Consider the following 23,814-nt stretch of genomic DNA (forward strand, 5'->3'; position numbering starts at 1 on the left):
AGTACCTCTTGAGAAGCTGCGCGGCTGTGCAGACTTTTATGCCCGTGGAAGCGTGACATGGTGACGTCTTTTCCGGCTGAGTTCACGCAGCCGATGAATTTGGACAGGTTTTCCGCAGAATCTGCGCACTTAGCAAAGTCTGCGTATCGTGAACGCAGCCCTATCTTCTCCTCAGTTGTGCTTCCTTGGCGCGTGTCAGACCAATTTAACATGATTGGTTGTTCTTCTTCTTTAATGAAAGTGTGGCTGCTCGAATCACCGATGTGACTCACTGCTACCAACTACTGGCCATAAAACAGAACACAAATATGTATGTTATTTCTAAATGGAGTTGTATCTGCCTGTATCCTATGAACATAATTATTGTGTTTTGTGATATTTGCTTTATGGTAATATGTTTTAAAAAGTCTAAATATACAAGACTTGTGAAGTCTTCCTGCCTCAGTTTCCCCTCATCTTTCTTCTTTGTGGAATATATTTTGTACAATTACACAAATCATGTTCCATGGATTCTGTTGTTTTGCACTGCTCACAATCTCCTCTGTCATGTTTGAGTATGATAGTAAGTCATTTATTAACGGTGCAATGTTCTATTCTAATTCTACTCCAGATTATTTCCTCTCTTTTATTTTTACACCTAAGGTGTACCTTCTTGTCAACCACTGGCCAAATGCTAAAACAATGTCTCCCCTTTTCATTACTATTCCACTGTTCTTTCCATTTTATCAAAACCTTCCTCTTGGCAATACTGTGTACCTCTGTCCTACCCAATGAAATGTTCATGTCTATTGTATCCTGATGTATTACATTTTCCTTTCATTTTCCCTTATTCCGATATGTGCAGGAATCCAAATAACGTGATTGGTTGATTTACCCAACGTGCTCTTTTATTATTTTCCGATTGGTTGAGACATTAGAAAGTTGAATTCTGACTGCTGTATTAATTCAAGACGTTTACCACGAATGTCAACTTTAATCCATATATAAATAACACAAAACAACAATTTCAAATGATCTAGGAACGGTGTGGCGCTTAACATCTGTGTTTTCCGCCTTCTGATGAAAACCGGTTTAAAGGACTACAAATACCGTTATTCAATACACGACACGTTGGCTTGTGCGTGCTACGTATGTGTAGCACTATGCAAATGAAGAGTCCATACTGTTGACAGCACCTAGCTAAAGCCACATGTACTTGTGTAGTGTACTGTGTGCTCTGTTGAAATGATACGTATATGTAAACTGACAGCACTCAGCAGTCTGTGTAGTTTGTATTAATAATTGATTCCTGGTTATTTAAAGAAATGTGGGTTTTCGGCTACGGATCTCTTATTTGGAAAGTCGATTTCCCATTCGAGGAAAAACGGGTTGGTTACATTACCGGTTTCAGTCGAAGGTTTTGGCAGGGAAGTACAGACCATCGCGGCGTGCCCGAAAAGGTGAGAATTAAGACATTTGCAACAGAATAACGTTTTTAATTATACAACCTTTTCATGGTATCCGTGTAAAATGTCAACAAATCTCCCAAAGCGAATGTCAGTTGATTGTGCTGAGAAATGCGATGCAGGATACCAATGACATAATTGGCAATGTACTACACACATTAAAAGTTACCACTGTGGTCAAGCTATCATCCGCCACTTTCGAATTGTGACAAGATATCACATTATTTTTACATACAATTACCCATTTATACAGTTGGGTTTTTAACTGGAGCAATCTAGGTAAAGTACCTTGCTCAAGGGTACAGCAGCAGTGTCCTGGGATTGAACCCACGACCCTCCGCTCAAGAGTCCATAGATAGATAGTTTCCCTGTTTCAGGCAGTGAAATTCTTCACTCTGAGAGATTTAGAACTGCACTGGAATGCAACGAGCGATGAAATACACTTTCATACATTTTCAAAAAGATTGAAAAATGTAATATTTAATAAGTATGAAAGAAATCTCACTGATATCTTATTGTAACACAGTCAAAGGACGATTTAAATTATTGAGAGCAGACATTTTTGCTGCTTACTATTAAAATGTATTTGACCAAAAAATCGCGTTGTGTGTGTGTGTGTGTATATATGTATATATATATATATATATATATATATATATATATATATATATATATATATATATAACAAACCTTCCATTGGACCTCACTCATTTCACTGCAGATGTGTTATATACACATGTCCGTCTCTCATATATCACAGTATGAGATCATTTTACTGTAGCTTTTTTACTTACTACTACTGTAGTAATCTGCAGTAAACAAACATTTTCACAGAAAAAATGAGATAAATTGTGACATCGAAGGCACAATGACCTATTTAAATATACATATATATTTGTTTTTTGTGTTTGTGGATCAGATGCACGAGACAAGAGCTGTTAGAGTTAGGTTGCCCAGGTTGCCCTGGTTGCCACCTTGCTGGCCATTCAAGCCATAGTGAATAGCTTCAACTTGCGCCACATGATCATGGCTAGGACGAATAATTTGAAAGCTTTTTTATTAGCTATTTATTATCCAATTTGTTTCATCTCTCTTTTTCCATGTACATGTTGAAGTTTCATTGTACACTGTCACATTTGAGCTGGTCATGCTAAAATACATTATATATATATATGTGTGTGTGTGTGTGTGTGTAAAGTTTGAGAAAACTGCTGTGTACCAAAATGATCAATAAGAAAAAAGAAAAAGAGAAAAGGATATTTCTGGTACTTAAAAAGGTAGAATAATTGATTACAAATCAATTATCAGGACGTTTCAGACTACAAGTCCTTCATCGGCTGAATACAAAAAAACAGTGCTTTAAGAAGTTGATAAAAAACAAACAAGTAGTCTTTTAAACAAAATTCCAGAATGTTGATGATGATGATGATGACCTCAGAATAGAATGTTCATTACAAATGGCTCCAAAGTGCCTAGTTTGAAAATAAGTTCACATTCCTTTTGTTTCCTAACAGCATTAGTTCCATAGCATTGAACCATCCCACAAATTGTGATGTCTTCTATAGTGTGGTCATTTCTGTTAAAATGTCTGGCGACAGGAAAGGTAGAGGTGTTAATTCGTATACTTCTCAGATGTTCCACGAAGCGATCAGCCAAGCGTCGTTTTGTTTCACCAATATATAGCTTGTTACATTTAATGCAGCCAATGCAATATACTATTCCTTTACTAATGCAAGTAAAAGTATCATGGATAGTAAATGAGGATTTTGCTCCCTTAATTACTGTGTTGCAGTGAATGTATTTACAAGTTGCACAGTGTGACCTGTTGCATGGAAACGTACCCTTAAGACTGTCCAGATTGGGTCGAATGTTACTGTGGACCAGATGATCTCTTAGATTTTTGTCTCTTCTGTATGACATCAGAGGAGGGTTATTGAAAATAGGAGCTGTAGAAGGATCATCTTGAAGAATGCTAAAATTTCTTTGTATGATGTGTTGTACTTTTTTGGTCATAGGATGATATGTAAGAACAAGGGGAATACGATTGTTGGTATTCTGTGTTTTGGTTTTGTACAAGGCATCCTTTCTGTTCATTGTCGATACTCTTAACTGAGCTTCTCTAAGTATAGTGTCTGGAAAGCCACAGTTTCTGAAAAATGCACACGTCATTTGTTTTATTCAAAAAAATCACTATCATCACTGCAAATGCGTCTCAGTCTTAGTAATTGGGAGTATGGAATGGAGTTGCGACAAGCTATATATGTATATAAATATTATTTCTTTTTTATAATAGGAAGTGTTCTGATTTGAATGTAATTTGTGCCTTTTTGTTTAACTGTTATGCACAATGTTATTTTTAGTTATTTGATCTTTTGTTAAAAAAAAACAATGTTCTTTATTTTGAAAAATAAAACATCAATGGATTGATTATTGTTGATAAATATCTATACGATGATCGAATACGAAATTAGGGTGCCAATTGCTCCACTAGTCTTTTCGGTTCTGTATTAATGTCATTGTTTTTTCTTTCTTTAAGCCTGGCAGAGTGGTTACACTGGTTGAAGATCCCAAGGTAATGTGTGTTCTTCTTTTACTGCTACTTTTAATCAGGTTTTTACACCTTGAACTCACAAAATACGTCCAGAGTCCAACAAACTGTGAGAGAAGCAGTCGTGGGTGGTGGCTCATTCATCTTGGTTTGCACTGACAACCTGTTCAGTGTCTGCAGCTAATGCTTATGCTGACCTTTCTTGGCCTTGATGGAGTTTTTTGTTTTGTTTTTTTTACAAAAACTCTCGTAAAATAACATTGTTGAACTGCAAAGTTGTATGGAAAGTTTGGACAATAAACAACTTACATCTGCAAACCATTTTTGAATTCTGAGCTCTCTGAGTTAGAGAGGGTCAGATAGGGTCAGGTACAATTGTTTTTAACCGACTGGGTAAGATGCACAATGTAATCATTTCAATCCACCCATTTTATATAATGGTAGGGCTGCAACGAAGGGTACAGTTTGACCTTCGAAGGTTCGGAACACATTACCAAAGGAAGGTTCGAACTTTCGATGGTACTCATTTGCATAACAGTAATCATGTTTTTATAATTTAAATAAAAATATAAATACACGTTGTTTATTTACACGTAATTGAGCCTGCTTGCGATCTATACAGGAAGCTTGCATTGCAGCAGCACCAACTCCAGCGGACAAAGCTTTATTTAACAGTCACCGTGCCAAGCTGGTTATCAGTCACATTTTACTACTACAAAAAATATGAATAATACTAATAATAATATGAACTTACACTTGTCAAGTGACCCCAGAGATTGCTTATGCCTCCATGATACGAGTCGCTTGCACAGTTAATTGCATTCCATTTTTTTTGGTTGTCTGGGCATTTAACAAAATAATCCCAAACAGCAGAGGGGTTTTGAGACATTTCTTTCAATACAGTTTACGCCTTATGCTGCAACACTTTGCTGTCGAGACGGCGAATGAAGAAATTAAACGTTTGGATCTGGATAACACGAGCTGGAGCGGACGGTGCTCAGTTTCCGAAATTAAAATGATTAGTGTTAGGGTATATTTTGTATGTTTCAAACATATTCTGCCATAGCACTTCTCTTACACTGTCTTGTACAATAGGTATTCAGTACATATTTTACTGAAGCACTACAACCACTAGAGGTACGAGCCCACTGCTTTGGATACTATACCCTGCTCCAGACACTGCAGCAGCACCATGTAGAGTTGCTACTTATACGATTTGGTAGCGGATTTTAATAACAACTTTTGTTTACTTAATATACACAATTGTACACATCAAAAGATCAAATTTTGCTTGTGAGTGACATTTAATGTGTGATTTATAGTTTTCACACATTATCAAACAGTTTCTGTTAACAGGAAAAAAAAATAATAATAATACTGCGTGAACATGTCTGACGAACCTTCAGAGGTTTAAAACAATCTTTGAATCCCTGGCGAACGAACATTAAAACCTTCGGACACAGCCCTATATAAACCATACACTCTGTTGCTATTTGTTTGAGGAAGTAACACATCAAAATTAGCTCCTGTAATCTATTGCACCATCTTCTGCAAGAACGGGATTTGAACTGGTGTAATATTTGCATGTGGGAGGCAAAGTTACATTTAATCTCTTTATGATTGCTGTCGGGTTGGGATTTTATTTCTCAGACTTTTTTTTATGCAACTGGTTCAGTTGTTTTGTCAAAGTTAACTATATATCAAAAGTTAGGATTTGACTCCCATGTGTACATTTAAATAATTGCTAATAGATTAATGTATGTTTAACTCCACAGGGATGCGTATGGGGTGTTGCTTACAAACTGCCTGTTGGAAAAGAGAAGGAAGTCAAGGAGTATCTTGATTTCCGAGAAAAGGGAGGCTATAGGACGGCAACTGTGACGTTCTACCAAAACGATCCTTCAGAAGAACCTTTCGGCACTCTTCTGTATATTGGGACTTGTGATAACCCCAACTATCTTGGCCCAGCCCCGTTAGAAGTGATTGCTGAACAGATCTGTTATGCAGTCGGACCAAGTGGGAGAAACACAGAGTACCTGTTTGAACTGGCAAACTCCATTCGGAGTCTGGTGCCAGAAGCTGTAGATGAGCATCTTTTTACTTTGGAAAAATTAGTCAGGGACAAAACGGGACCATGAGTTGTCTGAGAAAATCTGCTCCAGTCCAATGTAATTTTGTACATGAGTATAGTACAGAAGATTAGTAGAGTATTCTTACAGAATTCAGAAATTCTGGAGCATTTAAATAAAAGATGTCTTGCTGGGGCTTAATTGAGGATTGGAATAAATTACAAAGTAAAAACAAATACATCTGTATGAGTTCAAATCGGTTTTATTAACATTAGAAAATCACAATCTTCATCTCAGGAATCCTTTTTAAGTATAGTTTTTTCATCGGTCATCTCATTGTAATTCATGTGTCTGTAAAACAATGCATTTTTTATTATGAGTCACAACCAAAGTAAACTGTCCTGGTTAATGAGATCTGCTCTAGTGTATAGTCACATTATGCATTGTGTTTTGAAGCTTTCAAAGGCTAGTCGCAGAGTATTTTACAAAGAAGTCCTTCTGATCTTTTATAATGTTTTTTTAGTGTAGATTTATGATATGAAATCTTTCTTTCAGTGTATGCCGTTACATTATACAGACCAATCATTTCCACATATTGGATTTAACAGTACTGTTTACTGGTATTTTGTACTTCAGTTTGGACAGTGCAGATATTTCAGTGAGAACACTATAGATGAGAAGGTAGTGCTGCTTCCTGGTACCTAATCATGTCATGTGTTGCTGTTCAAACTCACACTAACCTTGTAATGGCAGAGCATTTTTTAAATGAAAAAAGCTACTTTATTTATGTAACTAGATTGCATTTCTTTACATGTATTCCTGTTCCCGTCATGCATTGCATATGAACAATTCTGGCTTGTGTGGCTGGATTTTAAAAATAATAATATAGAGGGGTGGCTAAGAATTGTATCATGTGTGATACAGAAATGGGCATTGGGGCTAATGGTCTAGCTGAAATCCGACAATGTGACTTACAGAAAAAGTAACAGAAAGCAGCTGTTTATTTATAGCATAGTATTTCATAACCATCTTTTCCATAAAACTAGAAAAATCTGCAGTGACTGTTTTACCATAACGGGAGGAATTTGCCATGACACCGCCAGATAATGGAACTCTCCAGTGAATGTTATACTTTTTAACAGATACTGTACAGTAGTTCTGATTGTGAAGTGTCCACACTACAGTTTGACGGAACTGTACCAATGTAGGGTCAGAAAATGGTACACGTGTCTGTTTAACGCCACAAAACAGTACACTGTCTTTGCTGTGACTGATGACTGCACAAATCACTACGAACAAGACAAACTGCAGTTCACACACAAAATTGTATGTTTACAATTTTAGATAAACCAGTTTGTTGCTCATCAGTTAATGTCACATAGATGTGCTGAATTGTGAAAAAAATGATATTAAAAACTCAGTACATCGTACCCCGATCAGATAGGTGTTTCCTTGTTTTCTCAGCTAAAATTATTTGCACATGCCTGGGCAAGCGCAGTACATGGTGTACCATTTTTTAAAGCGTACCGCAAAATAACCACACCGGTATGGACTGAAAAATATATTTACACTAAGCGGGACCTTTTCATTTTAGCCACGTTTTGAAAGTTTGATTTCAAGACAGTGTTTTATTTATTTATTTATTTATTTATTTATTTTATAATTTAGTCGTCACCAATTTTTTACCCCGGTTTTCTCCCCAATTTAGCATGCCCAATTATTATCTGTATCCTCGGCTCACCGCTCGGAACCCCCCCGCCGAAACGTGCTCCTGCCAAGCCGTCATTTTTCGCACTGCAGATCCACAGCAACGTCACCAGACCTATAGTGCCGGAGGACAACAGATCTGGCGGCTCCACTGCAGAACCACAGGCGCCCTATCGGCCACAGGGGTCGCTGATGCGCGGTGAGCCGTGGATTCCCCTGCAGACCTAAGCCCTCCCTACCCGGGCTGTGCTCAGCCAATTGTGCGCTGCCCCCTAGGAACTCCCGGTCACGGTCGGCTGTGACATACCCTGGATCGAACCTGCGATCTCCAGGCTATAGGGCACATTATGCACTCCGCGCGGAGCGCCTTTACTGGATGCGCCACTCGGGAGCCCCCATCAAGATAGTGTTTTTAACATGACAGATCATTAATCGCCCTTGTCACGTAAAATGAAACCTGGTGGTGTGGGCGCTGAGCACCCACTTATTACACCCCATGTGTGCTTCAGCCCCACAGAGTCAGTGCCTATGTGTCACAAATTGGCAGTAAGAGCAGAATTGCTGAGGCTGTGCTTTTTGTAAGAAGCAAACTGGGGAAGAAAATGCTGCTATTTTTTTTTATCATTTTGACGTATACCAGTAGTTCTATCCCCCTATTTCAACCTGTACTTCAAAAGTGTTCATATAAATCTATAGCACTGTACTACACTATTCTACTGTAGCCCTATACATTATACTGGGTGATGATATCCTCATGAAATGTTAGCCTACATATATTCCTATATCTTCCTCTAAATAGGCCCTGAAAATATCAAAATGTTAGAACATAATTAATCAATAATAATTCAGTGAAGCATTTGGCTGCATTCTCCAACAAGCTATGTGGTATCTGTACAGCATTTTAATAAAGATACATTCATGGTGGCTTTTTTTTTTTTCCCTGTGTGTGTTTTGTGAAGGAAAAACAAATAGGTATTAAGTAATACACTAATACAAAAAAAACATACATATTAATTGCATTAAAGAAATGATTTATACATTCAGATCTGCCGATGCAGGATTAGTATTAAGACGTCGGCTTCCACTCCACAATGCTTATGTCACCTTGAGAAGTTTAATGCGCTTTGGGATTGATTTTAATGAAAGGCACTATACAAAATAAATATATTATTATTATAGCGAGAGCTCACTCATGTCAAAGCGCTGTTACAGGCTGGAGCCAGGGATTAGCAGTGGAATTACTCAAATTAACAAGCGCTAACGAGAGATCACCAAACCTTGTTCACAGTCGCATTTACACTCTGTTCAGCCCAGTGTGGCATTGTAGAAATGGCTTTAGAAATATGTATTTTTACGACATGAGGATAGCTATGCCACCAGAGGAAAGGGTTCATTAAAGGTCAACCATTCAATGTTTCTGAATATTTAGGAACCTGATGTAGGTGACATTTTAAACAATGTCACCACAGTTCAAGCTACACACAGTTCAAGTGTGGAGTAGTGGTTAGGGCTCTGGACTCTTGACCGGAGGGTTGTGGGTTCAATCCCCAGTGGAGGACACTGCTGTTGTACCCTTGAGCAAGGTACTTTACCTAGATTGCTCCAGTAAAAACCCAACTGTATAAATGAGTAATTGTATGTAAAAATAATGTATAATGTGATATCTTGTAACAATTGTAAGTCGCCCTGGATAAGGGCGTCTGCTAAGAAATAAATAAATAATAATGATATCTGAAAATTGCTTTGAAACTTTATCTAACCAAAACAATGTGTCCTTGTGTTTCATTGGCTGTACTTCCTAGCATATCAAAACCAAGGCTTATATGTTCCATTTTTTGAGTAACATCAAATTTGTTATCTTTACCATTTCTGTTTTGTTGTTGTTGTTTTCAACTGTAGTGTAAGTTGAAAAGTGTATTTTGTCATTTGGATCACGCCCTGCAACACTATCAAGTAAATAAACACTATTTTACATCTGCATGTTCGTTACTATGCAGGGTTTACTAGTGCAGGAACCACTGTATTATTATTATTTTGACATATTTCGCTGACTTGCTATACTGACTCCCTGCCATAGCTCACTTAATGCAGGCCATGACATTCAGTACAACTATCCTGTTGCCTAACCCTTCTATGTTTGCATTTGCAATTCCTTAAATATTGTGTTTTTGATATTTCTGTGTTACGATGCTTTGACAACCAGTTCACGACCTACACTTCAGTTCTAGTTGCATGTCATAGACACATAAATTAAAGTAGAAGAGACCCAACGTGAATGATTGGAAACATGAAAAACTAGAAATAGAAAAACTAAAAATGTCACTTGACCTATTCATCTTAAACATGTCTGTAACATGTAAGGTTGTGACGCTGTGAAGTACGCTAGACCCGCAAGATCCTGGGGCTCTGGCGGGGATTTGAACACCATCCTTTGCAAGTGAAATCACTTCACTTTTCCCATCAAAATCCGGATGTCGATTCTAACGATTCCCCGTGGTGTTTAGTGCTTTTATTTATTGATAAATACTGCTATTGCAGCATACTTAATCACGTGCCATTGTTTTTTAAAATAAATGAATGATTCGTTTTGATTTAAGCATCGGAGATTTGACAAATCAAAAGAGCGACGTATAAACTGCCTACATGTTTGTACTTTTTTGTTAATGTTGAGAATCTAAGTAAGTTCAGTACTGCTTGTCAACCAGGAAGGACCGTTTTAACCCAGAAGCGCTAACATGTCTTACTCCCGGAAGTAGACGTGGCACTGATTATGATCCTTCCGGATTTAGTGTTGTCAAGCGAACCATCACTGGTGCAGGTGCTGATATCTGAAATCTATACTACAGCCTTTGTAACCAGCGATTTTTAATTTTTATTTTATTTACTTAACTACCCGGATGTAGGTACAGAATAGTTGTTTTAAATAGCAACAGGGCGTCATTAGTTAAAAATGTGTAAGTTTGCAGAGGGCAGAGTGTGGGCATTTTTCTGGGGTATCTTGGAAGTATGGTGGGTGATCGCATCGACTGCCCGGGTTGCAACGTCGCCTCTCACAGATGACATCCCCTTCAGGATTAGCTGGCCTGGATCAGAATTCACAATGGTAAGTACTTTTAAATATCCACACCTAACTTGTAGCACACCGTATATCTGAATGGTGGGCGGGGCCGGTGAGTTGCTTTGTAAACTTCACATCCTGCCCTTCTGCAGGTTGTTTATACTAGAACAGCCAGGTAGAACCTGCCTTCATCGCATTTGAAAACATCACTGGCTGCTTAAAGCTCATTAGTTGTGCTCGCAATCTAAACTAGAATTGTATCTGAAGTCTTATTTTGTGATATAGCCCTAAGGGGAGAGGCCACCTTTAGTAAAAATGACCTATTTTATTATTATTATTATTATTTATTTCTTCGCAGACGCCCTTATCCAGGGCGACTTACAATTGTTACAAGATATCACATTATACATTATTTCACATTATACAGATATCACATTATTTTACATACAATTCCCCATTTATACAGTTGGGTTTTTACTGGAGCAATCTAGGTAAAGTACCTTGCTCAAGGGTACAACAGCAGTGTCCCCCACTGGGGATTGAACCCACAACCCTCCGGTCAAGAGTCCAGAGCCCTAACCACTACTCCACACTGCTGCCCATATTTCACATCCACCACATGTTGCATAATAATAAGATGTGTTTAATGTGTAAGTATGGAGTTCAAATAATATGTCATACGTTTCCAATTCAGTGATATAGCTACAGTATTGTTTGACCATTGTGTGCCTAGCCCTTATCATTGGCTGATCATTATATATTTGTCTTTAATGATTATCTGATGTATTGCTATTTGTGGAGAATGGGGTATCCCAAGAATACGCTAAAATTGCTCTAGTCTAACCTGCTGTATATGTTCTGTTGATTTTTAGCCAAAAACTGGTGTCCTATACAGAGAGGATGACTATGTTATCATGACAACGACCGATAAAGAAAAGTATAAGTGCATGCTTCCTTCACTGGCAAGTGGAGATGAGGTGAGTCTCAAGTCCATACAAATATTTTGTATCTTTGAATCTTGGTTTTCTGTCAGTGTTATATTTGGGCATCCTCATAAGCAGTATTTTATTTCATATATATGTTATGGGCAAACCCCGAAATGTGGGCAATAAGCGGATTGCCCGTTGACTTTGGGCAAAGCTCTAAATAAAAATTAAAATAACTTATTTCGGGCTTTGACCGGGCAAACCACGGTCTGTCCACTGCTTCTCGGACAGAGTCCGAATCACTCCCTCTGTTCTTTTATTCCTGTTCTGAGTGACAGGCAAACCTTAAGGAGTTGTATTGAACTGTTCAATCAGAGAGGTGGATGCAGGTACTGGGTGGAACATGAATGATTAGCAGATTCACGTTTGACAGTGTATGACAAGCGATCTAAAGAGTTGGAGAGTGTACTCAGCAGAGTGACTGAGAGTGTAAGTTAAGTAGGCCTACATAATACATATGTAGATTTTAATAATTTGTTTAAAATAAATTAGTCTTATATTTCAGTAAATATTTACAGTCATGTTGTCAATAGGCATACATTTTTAAATATATGCCTATTTTCTAAAACCGGACTTGCTATGTAGTTTTTATGAGTGAGTGAGTGAATGACACTATTCAGGTAGGCGGGTCAAACAAGCTCTTCAATCTCAGTGATAATTTTAGATCTGTCTCCTGAAAACATAAAATGAAAGATCTTTGAGATTCTTTTCAAACTTTGACTGGGTAATTGTGGGCAAAACCTGTAATGAAAGACCTTTGTGATCTGCGAATTGCCTAGTTTCGGGTTTGCCCGTAACATATACACTTTATATATCTGAAACCATTTGAGTTAAAGACTACATATTTCCAGAGGCATGATTACCTGATTACCTTAACACTGACTTCTCACATAATATGGCTGGAATATTGCAGTCATATGACTTCTGGTTTCATATTTCAGAGTTGTATTCTTTGATTATTTGTGCTAGTGTTTGTAATATTGTCAGTAGTGCATATTCCAATTTCAAGTGAAAGATAGACGGTAAACAATATGTAACCTTTAAATATTTGCTGTTTTAAGCCTTCATATAGTGAAAGCAGGGGTGATTCATTATCCTTTCTTTTTCCCCAATTAGGATGATGATAAGAATTACAGCGGCCCAAACCCTGCAGCACTCCTAGAGCCACTGTTTAAACAAAGCAGTTGCTCATACAGAGTAAGTGATTGCTCCTTTGATAATTTGTCATGCATTAGTATATCTTTATAAATATTTTATAAATATTACTATACATTAAGAACTCGTCTATTTTCTTGTTGGACTGTACAGAGACAAATTAAAACAAAAAAATAAAGTAACCTGTCGCGTATCCGCCTGTCACATATCCGCCCTCACCGTTTATCCACCGTGATCAACCTCTTCAGCAACGTTAGCTTATTATTGAACAGAGAAGATTAGTTCAGAGATTGTAGATCCTACCAAAGTGTTGTATGTGCTCCATGTGCTGCCATTGCTGGTAGTGTCACGTGAGCTGTTCAGTGTATTGATATGTAAATAAATCCTGTTCGCCTGCGGGGCGTATCAACTTCAACCTCTGTCTTGATCTCCTGCCTGTCACGCAGCAGCAAATGGAAACACCCACACTGCAGGCAGCTACCCTGTCACAAGCGTTAATACCCTGTGTCTTTTTAAACAAGGGATTTAGGGGAGCTCCCTGAATCTCAAAACAATGATTGTGTGAATATAGTCATCGTTACAGCTGTGTAATGGTATTTAAAACAGGATTCACATATCCATCCTTACTCTGGTCCCACCGCAGTCAGATACGTGATGGATTACTATATATAATTGTTTACATTTTCTGTTAAAAAATGAAACCCCACAGTCAGTTCTCAGTATTGTTTGTTTTGCATACTAAGTGTAAGTCTGAAAATAGGAACTTCTACAATTACATATCGCAGCTGGTCATTGAACCACAAATTACCACAAAATGTTGATTTGAAAGTCGTAGAACTTGATGGTGAAATATTGTTTAAGTCTCGGGAGACGCTTATTTTAAATGGAGTAATTCTCCTTGTCCTCATCGCTTTTCAAATGACTTTTTTCCTTTAATCATGCATGCATGCACACGTACAATAAATCCAAACAAACACATAATATGAACTCAATAGATCTTAAAATAATAGGATGAGTGTGTGCGTGGTGATTTAGGTCACTATACTTAATATACTGGAATTATGAGCATTTACAAAACAATTCTGAATAAAAATTTTTTTTTTTTTTTTTTTTTGAAAGGCATACAGTTCATTTAGCCCAATCATTATTAATTTCATATTATTTTCAGATTGAATCTTACTGGACATATGAAGTGTGCCATGGGAAGCATGTTCGCCAGTACCATGAAGAGAAGGAGACTGGGCAGGTAAATATACATTCAGTTACCATAGAAGCATTTAACTATGGGACTGTACTATTGTTTGCAGAAATGCACAACAGTATGTAAAAGAAGATAGTCTGAAAGATGTTTGATTTACACGTGTTTATTTATTGATGTCCCTGCAGAAAATTAATATTCAAGAATATTACCTTGGAATTATGGTTAAAAAGAGTGAACCAGCCACAGCAGGTAAGCCAATATAATGTATTAAAATATCTTGTTTCCATCATACTAGAAACAAGCAGAGCAGCAAAACCAAAGTTTGATGGGCATTTTGTATTTATTAATGGGAGACATTAGGGATACATTATAATTAGATACAATACAATACGAAATCATGCCACAGAGATCCAACTTCAATCTTATCAGATTCAATTGTTCTGGCCTGGTATCAGTTCGGATTACATCTCATAGGCAGGGGAATAACAACTAAAATCCTTTTTTTTTAATTTTTTTTTTATTATTATTTTGGAATCCGTGAAAATGGAAGAAACAGAACCTGAAAAAACAGAAGAAAGTGAAAAAGGGGTAAGTAAAACGGAAGTAACTACAGTACCACAATTGTACAGTTGGTAAATAATGATGCTCTTGATAATTTGAGGTTTTTCTCAGGAATTTGGTTGCTTTTCAAACCAGTACTTCAGTCTAATAAGCTCACAGTCAAGGTTTGTCAGTGTTAAGTGTATGCCAAGCAAATCGTATTCAGAAACATGGGTAAATATGTCTTTGTTCACTGTAACAATGCTATAATGTAAAAACAAATGGCACATTTTAAAAGGTACTATACAAATATTTCACCACCAGATGGGGTTAGATACAGTAAAAAGTCTGTTGCTTACTGTTTGGCTTGCATTTAATTGAAGCAGTAGTTAATTATATGGATAGCAGCAACATTTTGTAATTTTTTTATTTAAGATTCCTACCAAAAATGTTGAAGGCCAGATGACTCCATATTACCCCTTGGAGATGGGGAATGGTACACCCTGCACGCTGAAACAGCATCACCCCCGATCAAGCACAGTCATGTACGTCTGCCACCCTGATGCTAAACATGAGATCCACTCCATAGCTGAAATCACCACCTGTGAATATGAAGTTGTGGTGCTCACCGCACTGTTATGCAGCCATCCTAAATACAGGTATCATTCATAAGTACATTATGTTTTTTTTGTTTTTTGTATAAATCTGCATCAGTTTTGCATTTTAGAAATATATGCTAGTTTGATAAAAAATAAAAGAAAATGATGATGGAAATGCTGCGGGAGGCTGGACAGCCATTCAGTATACAGTATGTGTTTCCAACACAAAACACACATGAATGGCATGGTGAAATAGCATGTTATGTTTAAGGCTGGGGCGATGCCTAATGTTTCACTATCGATGTATCGTTCTCCAAAAAAGCTGATACGTGGATTCATCGACGTAATGAAAGGGTAGCCCCCCCCCCAAAAAAAATGCAGTAATACATGTGGAGCTGTGGATTTTTATTTCTTAGCAGCATTTCTTACTGTGGAACATTGGTAGTAACGCTTTAAAAACTATTATGCATATTATATTGACTACAGTTTATGCATATAGTAATTTATAAAATATGACTGGGTGCCATCCAGTGCTTCATTTATAAAGAAAGAGGTGCCGGGGCGCAAGCAGTGACAATAATACCATTCTTAAGAAGCGCACATTCAAAACACTTTTATTTTAGAGTATTGTACGTACTAGTGTTGGATTCTGTAATGACGTATTCTACAGCATATGTAGGACGTCTGATTTTCGGGTTTTGCCCGATTTAACCCGATTTCTCCCCCCCCGAATGCTTTTTTCTGCATTCGGGTTAAACCCGAAAACTCCCCAGATAGGCACACACTGTATATGAATAAACGCATGCGCAGTTGTGTGTGATTCAAATTCAACAGAGCAGAACTGGTGCCGATGATGGTAAGCTGATTTACCTATTAGAAAACTGTGGCTTCTTCGTGTAATATATATATCAAAAGTTTGCATACCCCAATGTGTGGAAATATACATACGTTGGGGATTTAAACTGTTGACGACAACTTTGTGCTTTCTAAATAAAACCCGATTTCTACTGAATATCTTTTCTTTCTTGATTTATATATTTTTTTAAAAATCCACCCGATTTTACCAGATTTTTTTTTTCTTTTTTTTTTTCATTAAATCTAATTGATTTTTTAAAAAGCATTCACCCGAATTTTGCCCGTCTGCTTTTTTTGCTCAGTGTATTTGCACTATTATTCTGTGTTTTGTTATGGTTTGGCATTTAAACGGTTTAAAATGAAATAAAAAGTGGACATTCAGTTGACTCCAGAAAGTCGACATTGATTTAAAAAAAAAAAAAAACCCGATACTGCACCCTACTCAAACACTGGTTTAACCCATGGTCCGTGCTGTAGTAATATCTAGCTATATCTAACATTATCTGTGCTGTGAAAGCAACAGAACGTGCAGTTTGTGGAGATTGCAAAAAAATTAATAATAATTCTGTTTAGGCTACATAGTTGTTAGTTTGGTTTGTTTTTATTCTCCTATTAATTAAATTATATTCATTGAAAAAAGGCAAGAGAGAACCAGACTAGTTTTTATATTTATTTTGAGTAGGGATACAGGCAGGCATGAAAGCGTTTAAGGTCAACACCAGCCCATAATACAATGTTCCTGTTATTAAACAGTAGTATAATCGGAAGCAGTGGTATTTAAAAATAACAGAAGCCAGTTTTCACTTTAGTGAAGTAAGCTGCAATATATTTTTCATTAAAAACTTGTTTATTGAAGTGAATGTTCAGCTTTCATATTGAAGCTTGTTGTGCACTACTCATTCAATCAAACCAAGTAGTGTAGGAATTTGCTTGTATCATTCAAGACGTTTTTCAAGTCAAGTAAGCTTATTTGTGTATAAAAAATGAAAGAGTCGCAGTCCTTTATTCGCAGCCAGTGTCATCTTTATGGCACGTAGCTGAAATGGTAAAGTAATTAAATGTCCCTGGCAGTGGACTGTCTTAGTTTAGCGCACGCAAGAACTTGCAGAAGGGATAAAACTGTGTTGAGAATTGTAAGAACATTTTTAACTTTAATAGCTGAAGAGGTGCTCGGGCTATGCTATATTACAAAAAAAAACAAAACTAGGTGATTCAAGAATTATTTTTAATAATCATGGGGGGCAATTACATCTGTGGCCAAAAGTTTCCAGCACCCTACAGAATTAACCAATGTTGCTTCATAAAGTCCAGTGAAACCTGCTGAATAATGTTACGTTAACATATTGAATTACACAGCGCTTTGTAGTTTTCCATAAACTGTGAAATGTGAAATCTAACATGAAATACTGTACTGCTATTAGACTTGTTTCTTTGATTAAATGGTGTTAAATAAATGATCTAAATTGTGTTCATATCATTTTTTTTATATAAATTGCCTCAATGCAAAAATTCTAGGTGATGCAAAACTTTTGGCCATAGCTGTAGATTTCATTGACATATGATATGTGTCATTAAGTTTTAATTAAGTGTCCTGTCCGGGTATAGATGTGCTGCATTGACCACGTAAATACCACCATATATGATTTGAAAAAAGTATTTCCATTGCATATCTGTGCATCATTTATCATACACAATATATTTTTATCCACCCCATCAGATATTTTTTTATTTTTTTATTTTTTTTGTTCGCACGCATGAATTAACCGAATTTCACCTGTTTTCATCACAGTTGTCTTTTTTTTTTTTTTTTTTTTTTTTTAATAATATGCATGAGTTTTACCACATAAAGTTTAATGGAAACATAGCTAATGTTGTTGTGGATTACCTAAGAGTAGATCCTTTGCAATACATGCATGCAAGTTATTTATGCCCTTACACGTTCTGTACATAATGCGAGAGGAGAACTAAAAAAACACCTATCCTGTCGGACACCATGAGCGATAGTCAGTCATTTTTATTTGTGTATTCTTCAGATTTAAATCCTCTCCTGTGAATGACATCTTCTGCCAGTCACTCCAGGGATCACCACTGAGGCCACAGAGCCTCACCCAGCTAGACAGAGAGCAGCAGGATCTGATGAAACCAGACTTCATCAGCAGGGACAAAGAGGTAACACAACTATACCATGTGCACTAACCTAAACCCTATACCACGTGCACGAACCTAAACCCTATACCACGTGCACTAACCTAAAACCTATACCACGTGCACTAACCTAAACCCTATACCACGTGCACTAACCTAAACCCTATACCACGTGCACTAACCTAAACCCTATACCACGTGCACTAACCTAAACCCTATACCACGTGCACTAACCTAAACCCTATACCACGTGCACTAACCTAAACCCTATACCACGTGCACTAACCTAAACCCTATACCACGTGCACTAACCTAAACCCTATACCACGTGCACTAACCTAAACCCTATACCACGTGCACGAACCTAAACCCTATACCACGTGCACGAACCTAAACCCTATACCACGTGCACGAACCTAAACCCTATACCACGTGCACTAACCTAAACCCTATACCACGTGCACTAACCTAAACCCTATACCACGTGCACTAACCTAAACCCTATACCACGTGCACTAACCTAAACCCTATACCACGTGCACTAACCTAAACCCTATACCACGTGCACTAACCTAAACCCTATACCACGTGCACTAACCTAAACCCTATACCACGTGCACTAACCTAAACCATATACCACGTGCACTAACCTAAACCCTATACCATGTGCACTAACCTAAACCCTATCAGTTCAACTCTGATATTCGGAGCAGTAATTTGCACATATGAAACTCTTAGCCACATCTAAAGTGAAACACCTAAAAATACACTTTATGTAAATTATTTGTTTAATAAATAGCAAAAAGAAATTACCAAAAAAATGTGCAATCAAACTCTATGGGCCTAATTTTCACTGTGGTTGATTTACTGTGGAGTGGAGAATTTGCCTCCAGTTTGCCCGCTGTAGGCCTGTTTTGCTAAAGCAGTGCTCCACATTTAAACCAAGTACAGGAAGAGACCTCCTCAGTAAGAGAAGAACGATTCAGTGCCACCCACAAGCCCATCAGTGTCGGAGGCCAGCAGCAGGTGACTGTTGGAACCACGCACATCTCCAAACTGACTGACGAGCAGCTCGTTAAGGAGTTTCTCAGCGGGTCCTACTGTCTCCACGGGGTAAGAGCCCAGTCCCAAACAAAAGATGCTAGGTAGTTAGTCTGTCTTGACAGCTTTTACCTTTTACAGTAAAAACTTGCATAAAAATCACCATGCAATTACAACTGGTATTAGCTCTCCACTACAACCCAATTTACAACTGCGTAATTTTTTTTTTTTTTTTTTTAATTATTCATACATTAAAATGAACCCCCTAAGTAATAAACATCTTTTAGAGTAAAGTTTTATTGTTGATTTTTATTTCAGAATTTCCCAGGAGTTTATCGGTTTCTAAAGATAGTTAAAAAAGGTGAAACATGTATGCAAATAGTACATTTTCTGGTCACTCTTTATTTTTAGGGCTGTTTTTTTTGTGTTTATTAACTGTTAACAAACATTGTTAATTTTTAGGTTAGGGATAATAAAAGCCTGATTTTAATTTGCTAAACATTACTACAGTAACAATTTGAACCGATTTCAAGCAAATGATCGACTGGGTATGGATCATCCATAGGGCTCCGGTGTTTGATTGATCATCCATAGGGCTCCGGTGTTTGATTGATCATCCATAGGGCTCCGGTGTTTGATTGATCATCCATAGGGCTCTGGTGTTTGATTGATCATCCATAGGGCTCTGGTGTTTGCAGTTTTAGCTGGCCTATTATATATTATTAACAGTTAACTGAAAATAAGTATTGTACATTAACATGTTAAGTTAACAAACAAAAAAAATGCCCTTAAAATAAAGCGTGACCCTTTTTGCAGTGTTACGTGTAAATATGGGGGTTGTATTGGGTGATATTGTAAAGCTGGTGAAGTTAACGTGTGTCAGTACTACAGTATGTAAAAAAAATAATCATACATAAATGTGTCTTCCAAACGTAGTCATGGATTCCCATGGTACAGATCAGTAATTTAACATGTTTAAATAGGACAAATCCGGGTGTAAATTGCTAAAAAAAACAACCTGTAGCTTTTGTGAAATGATGTCTTTCCCTTTTCAGGGTGTGGGATGGTGGAAGTATGAATTCTGTTATGGAAAACATGTGCACCAGTACCATGAGGTCAGTAGTTATGCATATATATATATATATATATATATATATATATATATATATATATATATATATATATATATATATATAGTAATGTTTTAATATAAAAATATTTCAGTTGATAGCTGGTACTTTAATTGGCCTATTAAACAAAACAAAACAAAAAACCTTAATTTAACAATGTGTCATATACAGTATAATATACTTACTTTTTAATGTTTATTGTTGAATTCATATATCAAATCTTTGTTAGATTGCATTTTTCACCATTTTTTTCCACATAAACTTTTAACAATCAACAAATGTAATGTACTGTTCACCTTGTTTATCCCTGTGCTTTATTTATTAATGATGACATCATCAATGTATTAAACAGATACTTTTAAAGTAATCTACACAACTTTAAATATTTACCGTTTCAGGACAAGGAGTCTGGAAAGACCATTTTAGTTGTGGGCACCTGGAATCAGGAAGACCATTTAGGATGGGCAAAGAAAAACGTAGCTCGATCCTACCAGCTAAAAGAGGATGATGTGCAGAAAGTAAAGTAGGTTTGTGCTAAATTACGTATCCTGTATATTTTTGAAAGATTCATCACACAAGCAAAAACAAACCTATCTTTTTTCAGTTGTATTATTTTTAGCAGAATCATTTGCTTGTGTGCACATTTTTGCTAACCAGTATTTTAATTGCAGGGTTGTCTCTCATTTCTATGGCAATGGAGATGTTTGTGATTTAACAGGGAAACCCAGAGAAGTGATCGTAAAACTTAAGTAAGTCCAAGTAGTTATTTGTGGGGTTGTGTCTGTATTGCAATGTTTGCACTGCCCCACTGAAGTCTCCCATTTGTGAAAAGCAGAAGTGTTAGATTTGTGTGCTGCATATATACTGACCAGCAAGAGTAACTCACCAGCACAGACCAGGGCTGTACCTCAAATAATGAATGTACCTGATAACCAGTGCCTGATGAACCATGAGATTTATTAAAATCAGATACACAGATGTGTTGGATGTGAGTCCACCTGATAAAATAATATTTAGAGTATGTGTTGTGTTTCAGATGCAAAGAGTCTGAATCCCCCCATGCTGTCACGATTTACATGCTTGAACCACAAGCCTGTCAATACATCCTTGGGGTGAGTACATGTACAGTCTGTTGCTATTACCATTAGCATTCATTTTACTTAACAAGGTAGCCAACAATTAAAAGCAAAATTTGTAAACTTGGTTGCTATTCTGCAAGGAGAATCCGCCCCTAACCACCACGTCATCAGCAAGCACATAAAAGCTCTGTGTGTTGTTCTTCCATGTCGCTGCTTTTGTTTCGGCCGCTCATTTAAGCGGTGGGAGGCCGAAACGGGAGTCGACCGCTTAGAGCCTGGAGGAAGGGCTGCCCTCAGCCATGGATTCCCTGATGTTTCCCCCTAAAAAATAAAAAATATGTGAGTAGGGGGTTTTTCCTTACCTGAGTGCTGAGCGGTTTGTATTTAGTTCTGCAGGGTGAGTGGTCGGGTTGGAGAGGCTGGGCTTTCTCCCCCAGCGCAGTCATGCAGCTTCATCTTTTTGGGGGGAGGTGGCTCATAGCCACTTCCTATCTGCGGCACGGGGATGCATGTAACCGTTCATGTTTTTCCAGCCGGCTTCACACAGGTAGCCGTCGGGCACCCACGGACGAGGCCTCCGGCCAAATTTTGTTTTCACTTGGGCCCAGAGCGCCCATCACAGTCATTAATCATCTGCATTTACAATCATTCATTCATTGCGGATTCTCTGAGCTGAAATATACTTTCTTAAAAATAATGAATACAATCCAGCCAATACACAAACTTTTTTTTTTTTTTTAAAGTTTGGTAATGTGTATTATTTAATTATTGATGTTTATTGTTATATATTCCAGGTCTAGAACCAGTGACCAGTTAAACCATAATGAGTTTTCAACCTATAATTTAGATTCTCTCTTTAACCTCTAGGTGGAGTCCCCAGTTATCTGTAAAATTTTAGACACTGCAGATGAAAATGGAATGCTGTCAGTACCCATTTAAACCAGACCTCCGTGTCACATTCACATAGAGAATGCTGCGGGAATCAACCCTCAACTGATTTGTACTGAAGTGTTTTTTTATTTTATTATTTTTGTTGGATTTAATGCTTTCAGTCCCTACCATTTTAAAGAGGAAAACACAAGTTTCAAGGGAGTAACTCCTCCCCCTCCCAAATGAACTGCACAGCTAATACGCTTGAAAGATTGTGTGTGTATATACTGTACTAGTGTAAATAAATTAAAAAGGCTTATTTTGGAAGCATAAACATTGATTGAATTAAATATACTATATAATAACATGTATATTTAAGGCCATTGCAGTGTTCATTTATTGAAAGATCTGAACAGTTTCGGGACCGATAGTAATGCTGCATTTTTAATACCACTAGTAGCTCTAGCATAAAAAGCATAAACTCCTCCCTTGGCCTAAGGATGAAAAGTTAAATATATGTTGTTCACATTTTATGTTTGTGATGTTAAAGGTTGCTCCTGTGGACTTTTAAGCCACAATACATTTGAGCTGCCTGTCCAAATACAGAGATAACACCAGTGGTTACTGCTGAACTGCCAGGTGTTTTTCTGTATTAACAAGGCTATGTAGAACATTGCCACTGTGTGGCTGAACACTGTAAGTTCATAAACAACAGTCCAAGTTTCCCATGTCACATCACATAAACACCTGATAGTGAAAAAAACAGACCTGGAATTTGAAAGTTTTACAAACACTGAATAAAATCCCTGAAATGTTATTAATTCTTCTGTCACTGACTTCTATCCTATATCTAACTTGAATGGTAATTCTTTTAAACAGGGATTTTTACGAAAAACAATTGGTGGGTAAGGTTTGCTGTATAAATCACTTCCTGAATAAAACAATGCTAGAACATTGTGTGAACTGGCTGGGTCTTTGTGGGCAGACTCATTTAAACGAGTCCCTCAAATGGACTGCTTGACGTATAAATAAGCATAAACATGGTCTCTGCTACATAGGTGTTGTTTTTTGGTTTAAATTATTTAGCTGTTTATGAAATAAAGTAATTGTTTTAACCTCTGCCTTAAAATTCAAGTGCATGTTGTAAACCTGTACAGCAAATGTGTGTTCACCTCACCAGCAGCTGATTGAATGTTCAGCAAGTGTCAGTCTGGCTGATAATACAGTTTACTCTTTAGTGTTTACAGCACTGTGGTCTCTGCAGTTTCCAGCAGGTGGAGTTCTTTCTCAGTCCAATGCAAAACAGCTGGTGAAATGTGCATGAGGTAATGCTTTACCAACAGGACCAAGCCCACAAAAAATATGACGTGGAAGTGTTTCCAAACC

General features: G+C 37.2%; 2 protein-coding genes across 3 annotated transcripts; both read left to right on the forward strand.

The window, feature by feature from the left end:
- The first annotated feature begins 1,148 nt into the window (after nucleotides 1-1,148).
- LOC117410968 (glutathione-specific gamma-glutamylcyclotransferase 2-like) lies at nucleotides 1,149-8,698 on the forward strand. The gene is made up of 3 exons (XM_034017945.3): nucleotides 1,149-1,439; nucleotides 3,982-4,017; nucleotides 5,769-8,698. Exons 1-3 carry the CDS (start codon nucleotides 1,305-1,307, stop codon nucleotides 6,129-6,131), a joined length of 534 nt encoding a protein of 177 aa, XP_033873836.2. The 5' UTR covers nucleotides 1,149-1,304; the 3' UTR covers nucleotides 6,132-8,698.
- Nucleotides 8,699-10,378: 1,680 nt separating this feature from the next.
- LOC117410660 (endoplasmic reticulum lectin 1-like) lies at nucleotides 10,379-23,547 on the forward strand. Of its 2 annotated transcripts, none has more exons than XM_034017377.3 (14): nucleotides 10,379-10,872; nucleotides 11,700-11,804; nucleotides 12,930-13,010; nucleotides 14,137-14,214; nucleotides 14,355-14,418; nucleotides 14,726-14,757; nucleotides 15,145-15,368; nucleotides 18,197-18,332; nucleotides 19,260-19,421; nucleotides 20,405-20,464; nucleotides 20,878-21,002; nucleotides 21,151-21,228; nucleotides 21,516-21,591; nucleotides 22,426-23,547. In XM_034017377.3, exons 1-14 carry the CDS (start codon nucleotides 10,720-10,722, stop codon nucleotides 22,495-22,497), a joined length of 1,446 nt encoding a protein of 481 aa, XP_033873268.3. In that variant the 5' UTR covers nucleotides 10,379-10,719; the 3' UTR covers nucleotides 22,498-23,547. The 2 variants fall into 2 exon arrangements, with proteins under 2 accessions (XP_033873268.3, XP_033873267.3); XM_034017376.3 differs by having other exon boundaries at nucleotides 10,380-10,872; nucleotides 14,720-14,757.
- Nucleotides 23,548-23,814: the final 267 nt, after the last annotated feature.

This window comes from Acipenser ruthenus, chromosome 6, assembly GCF_902713425.1.
Source record: "Acipenser ruthenus chromosome 6, fAciRut3.2 maternal haplotype, whole genome shotgun sequence".
In the NCBI taxonomy this organism is placed as follows: Eukaryota; Metazoa; Chordata; class Actinopteri; order Acipenseriformes; family Acipenseridae; genus Acipenser; species Acipenser ruthenus.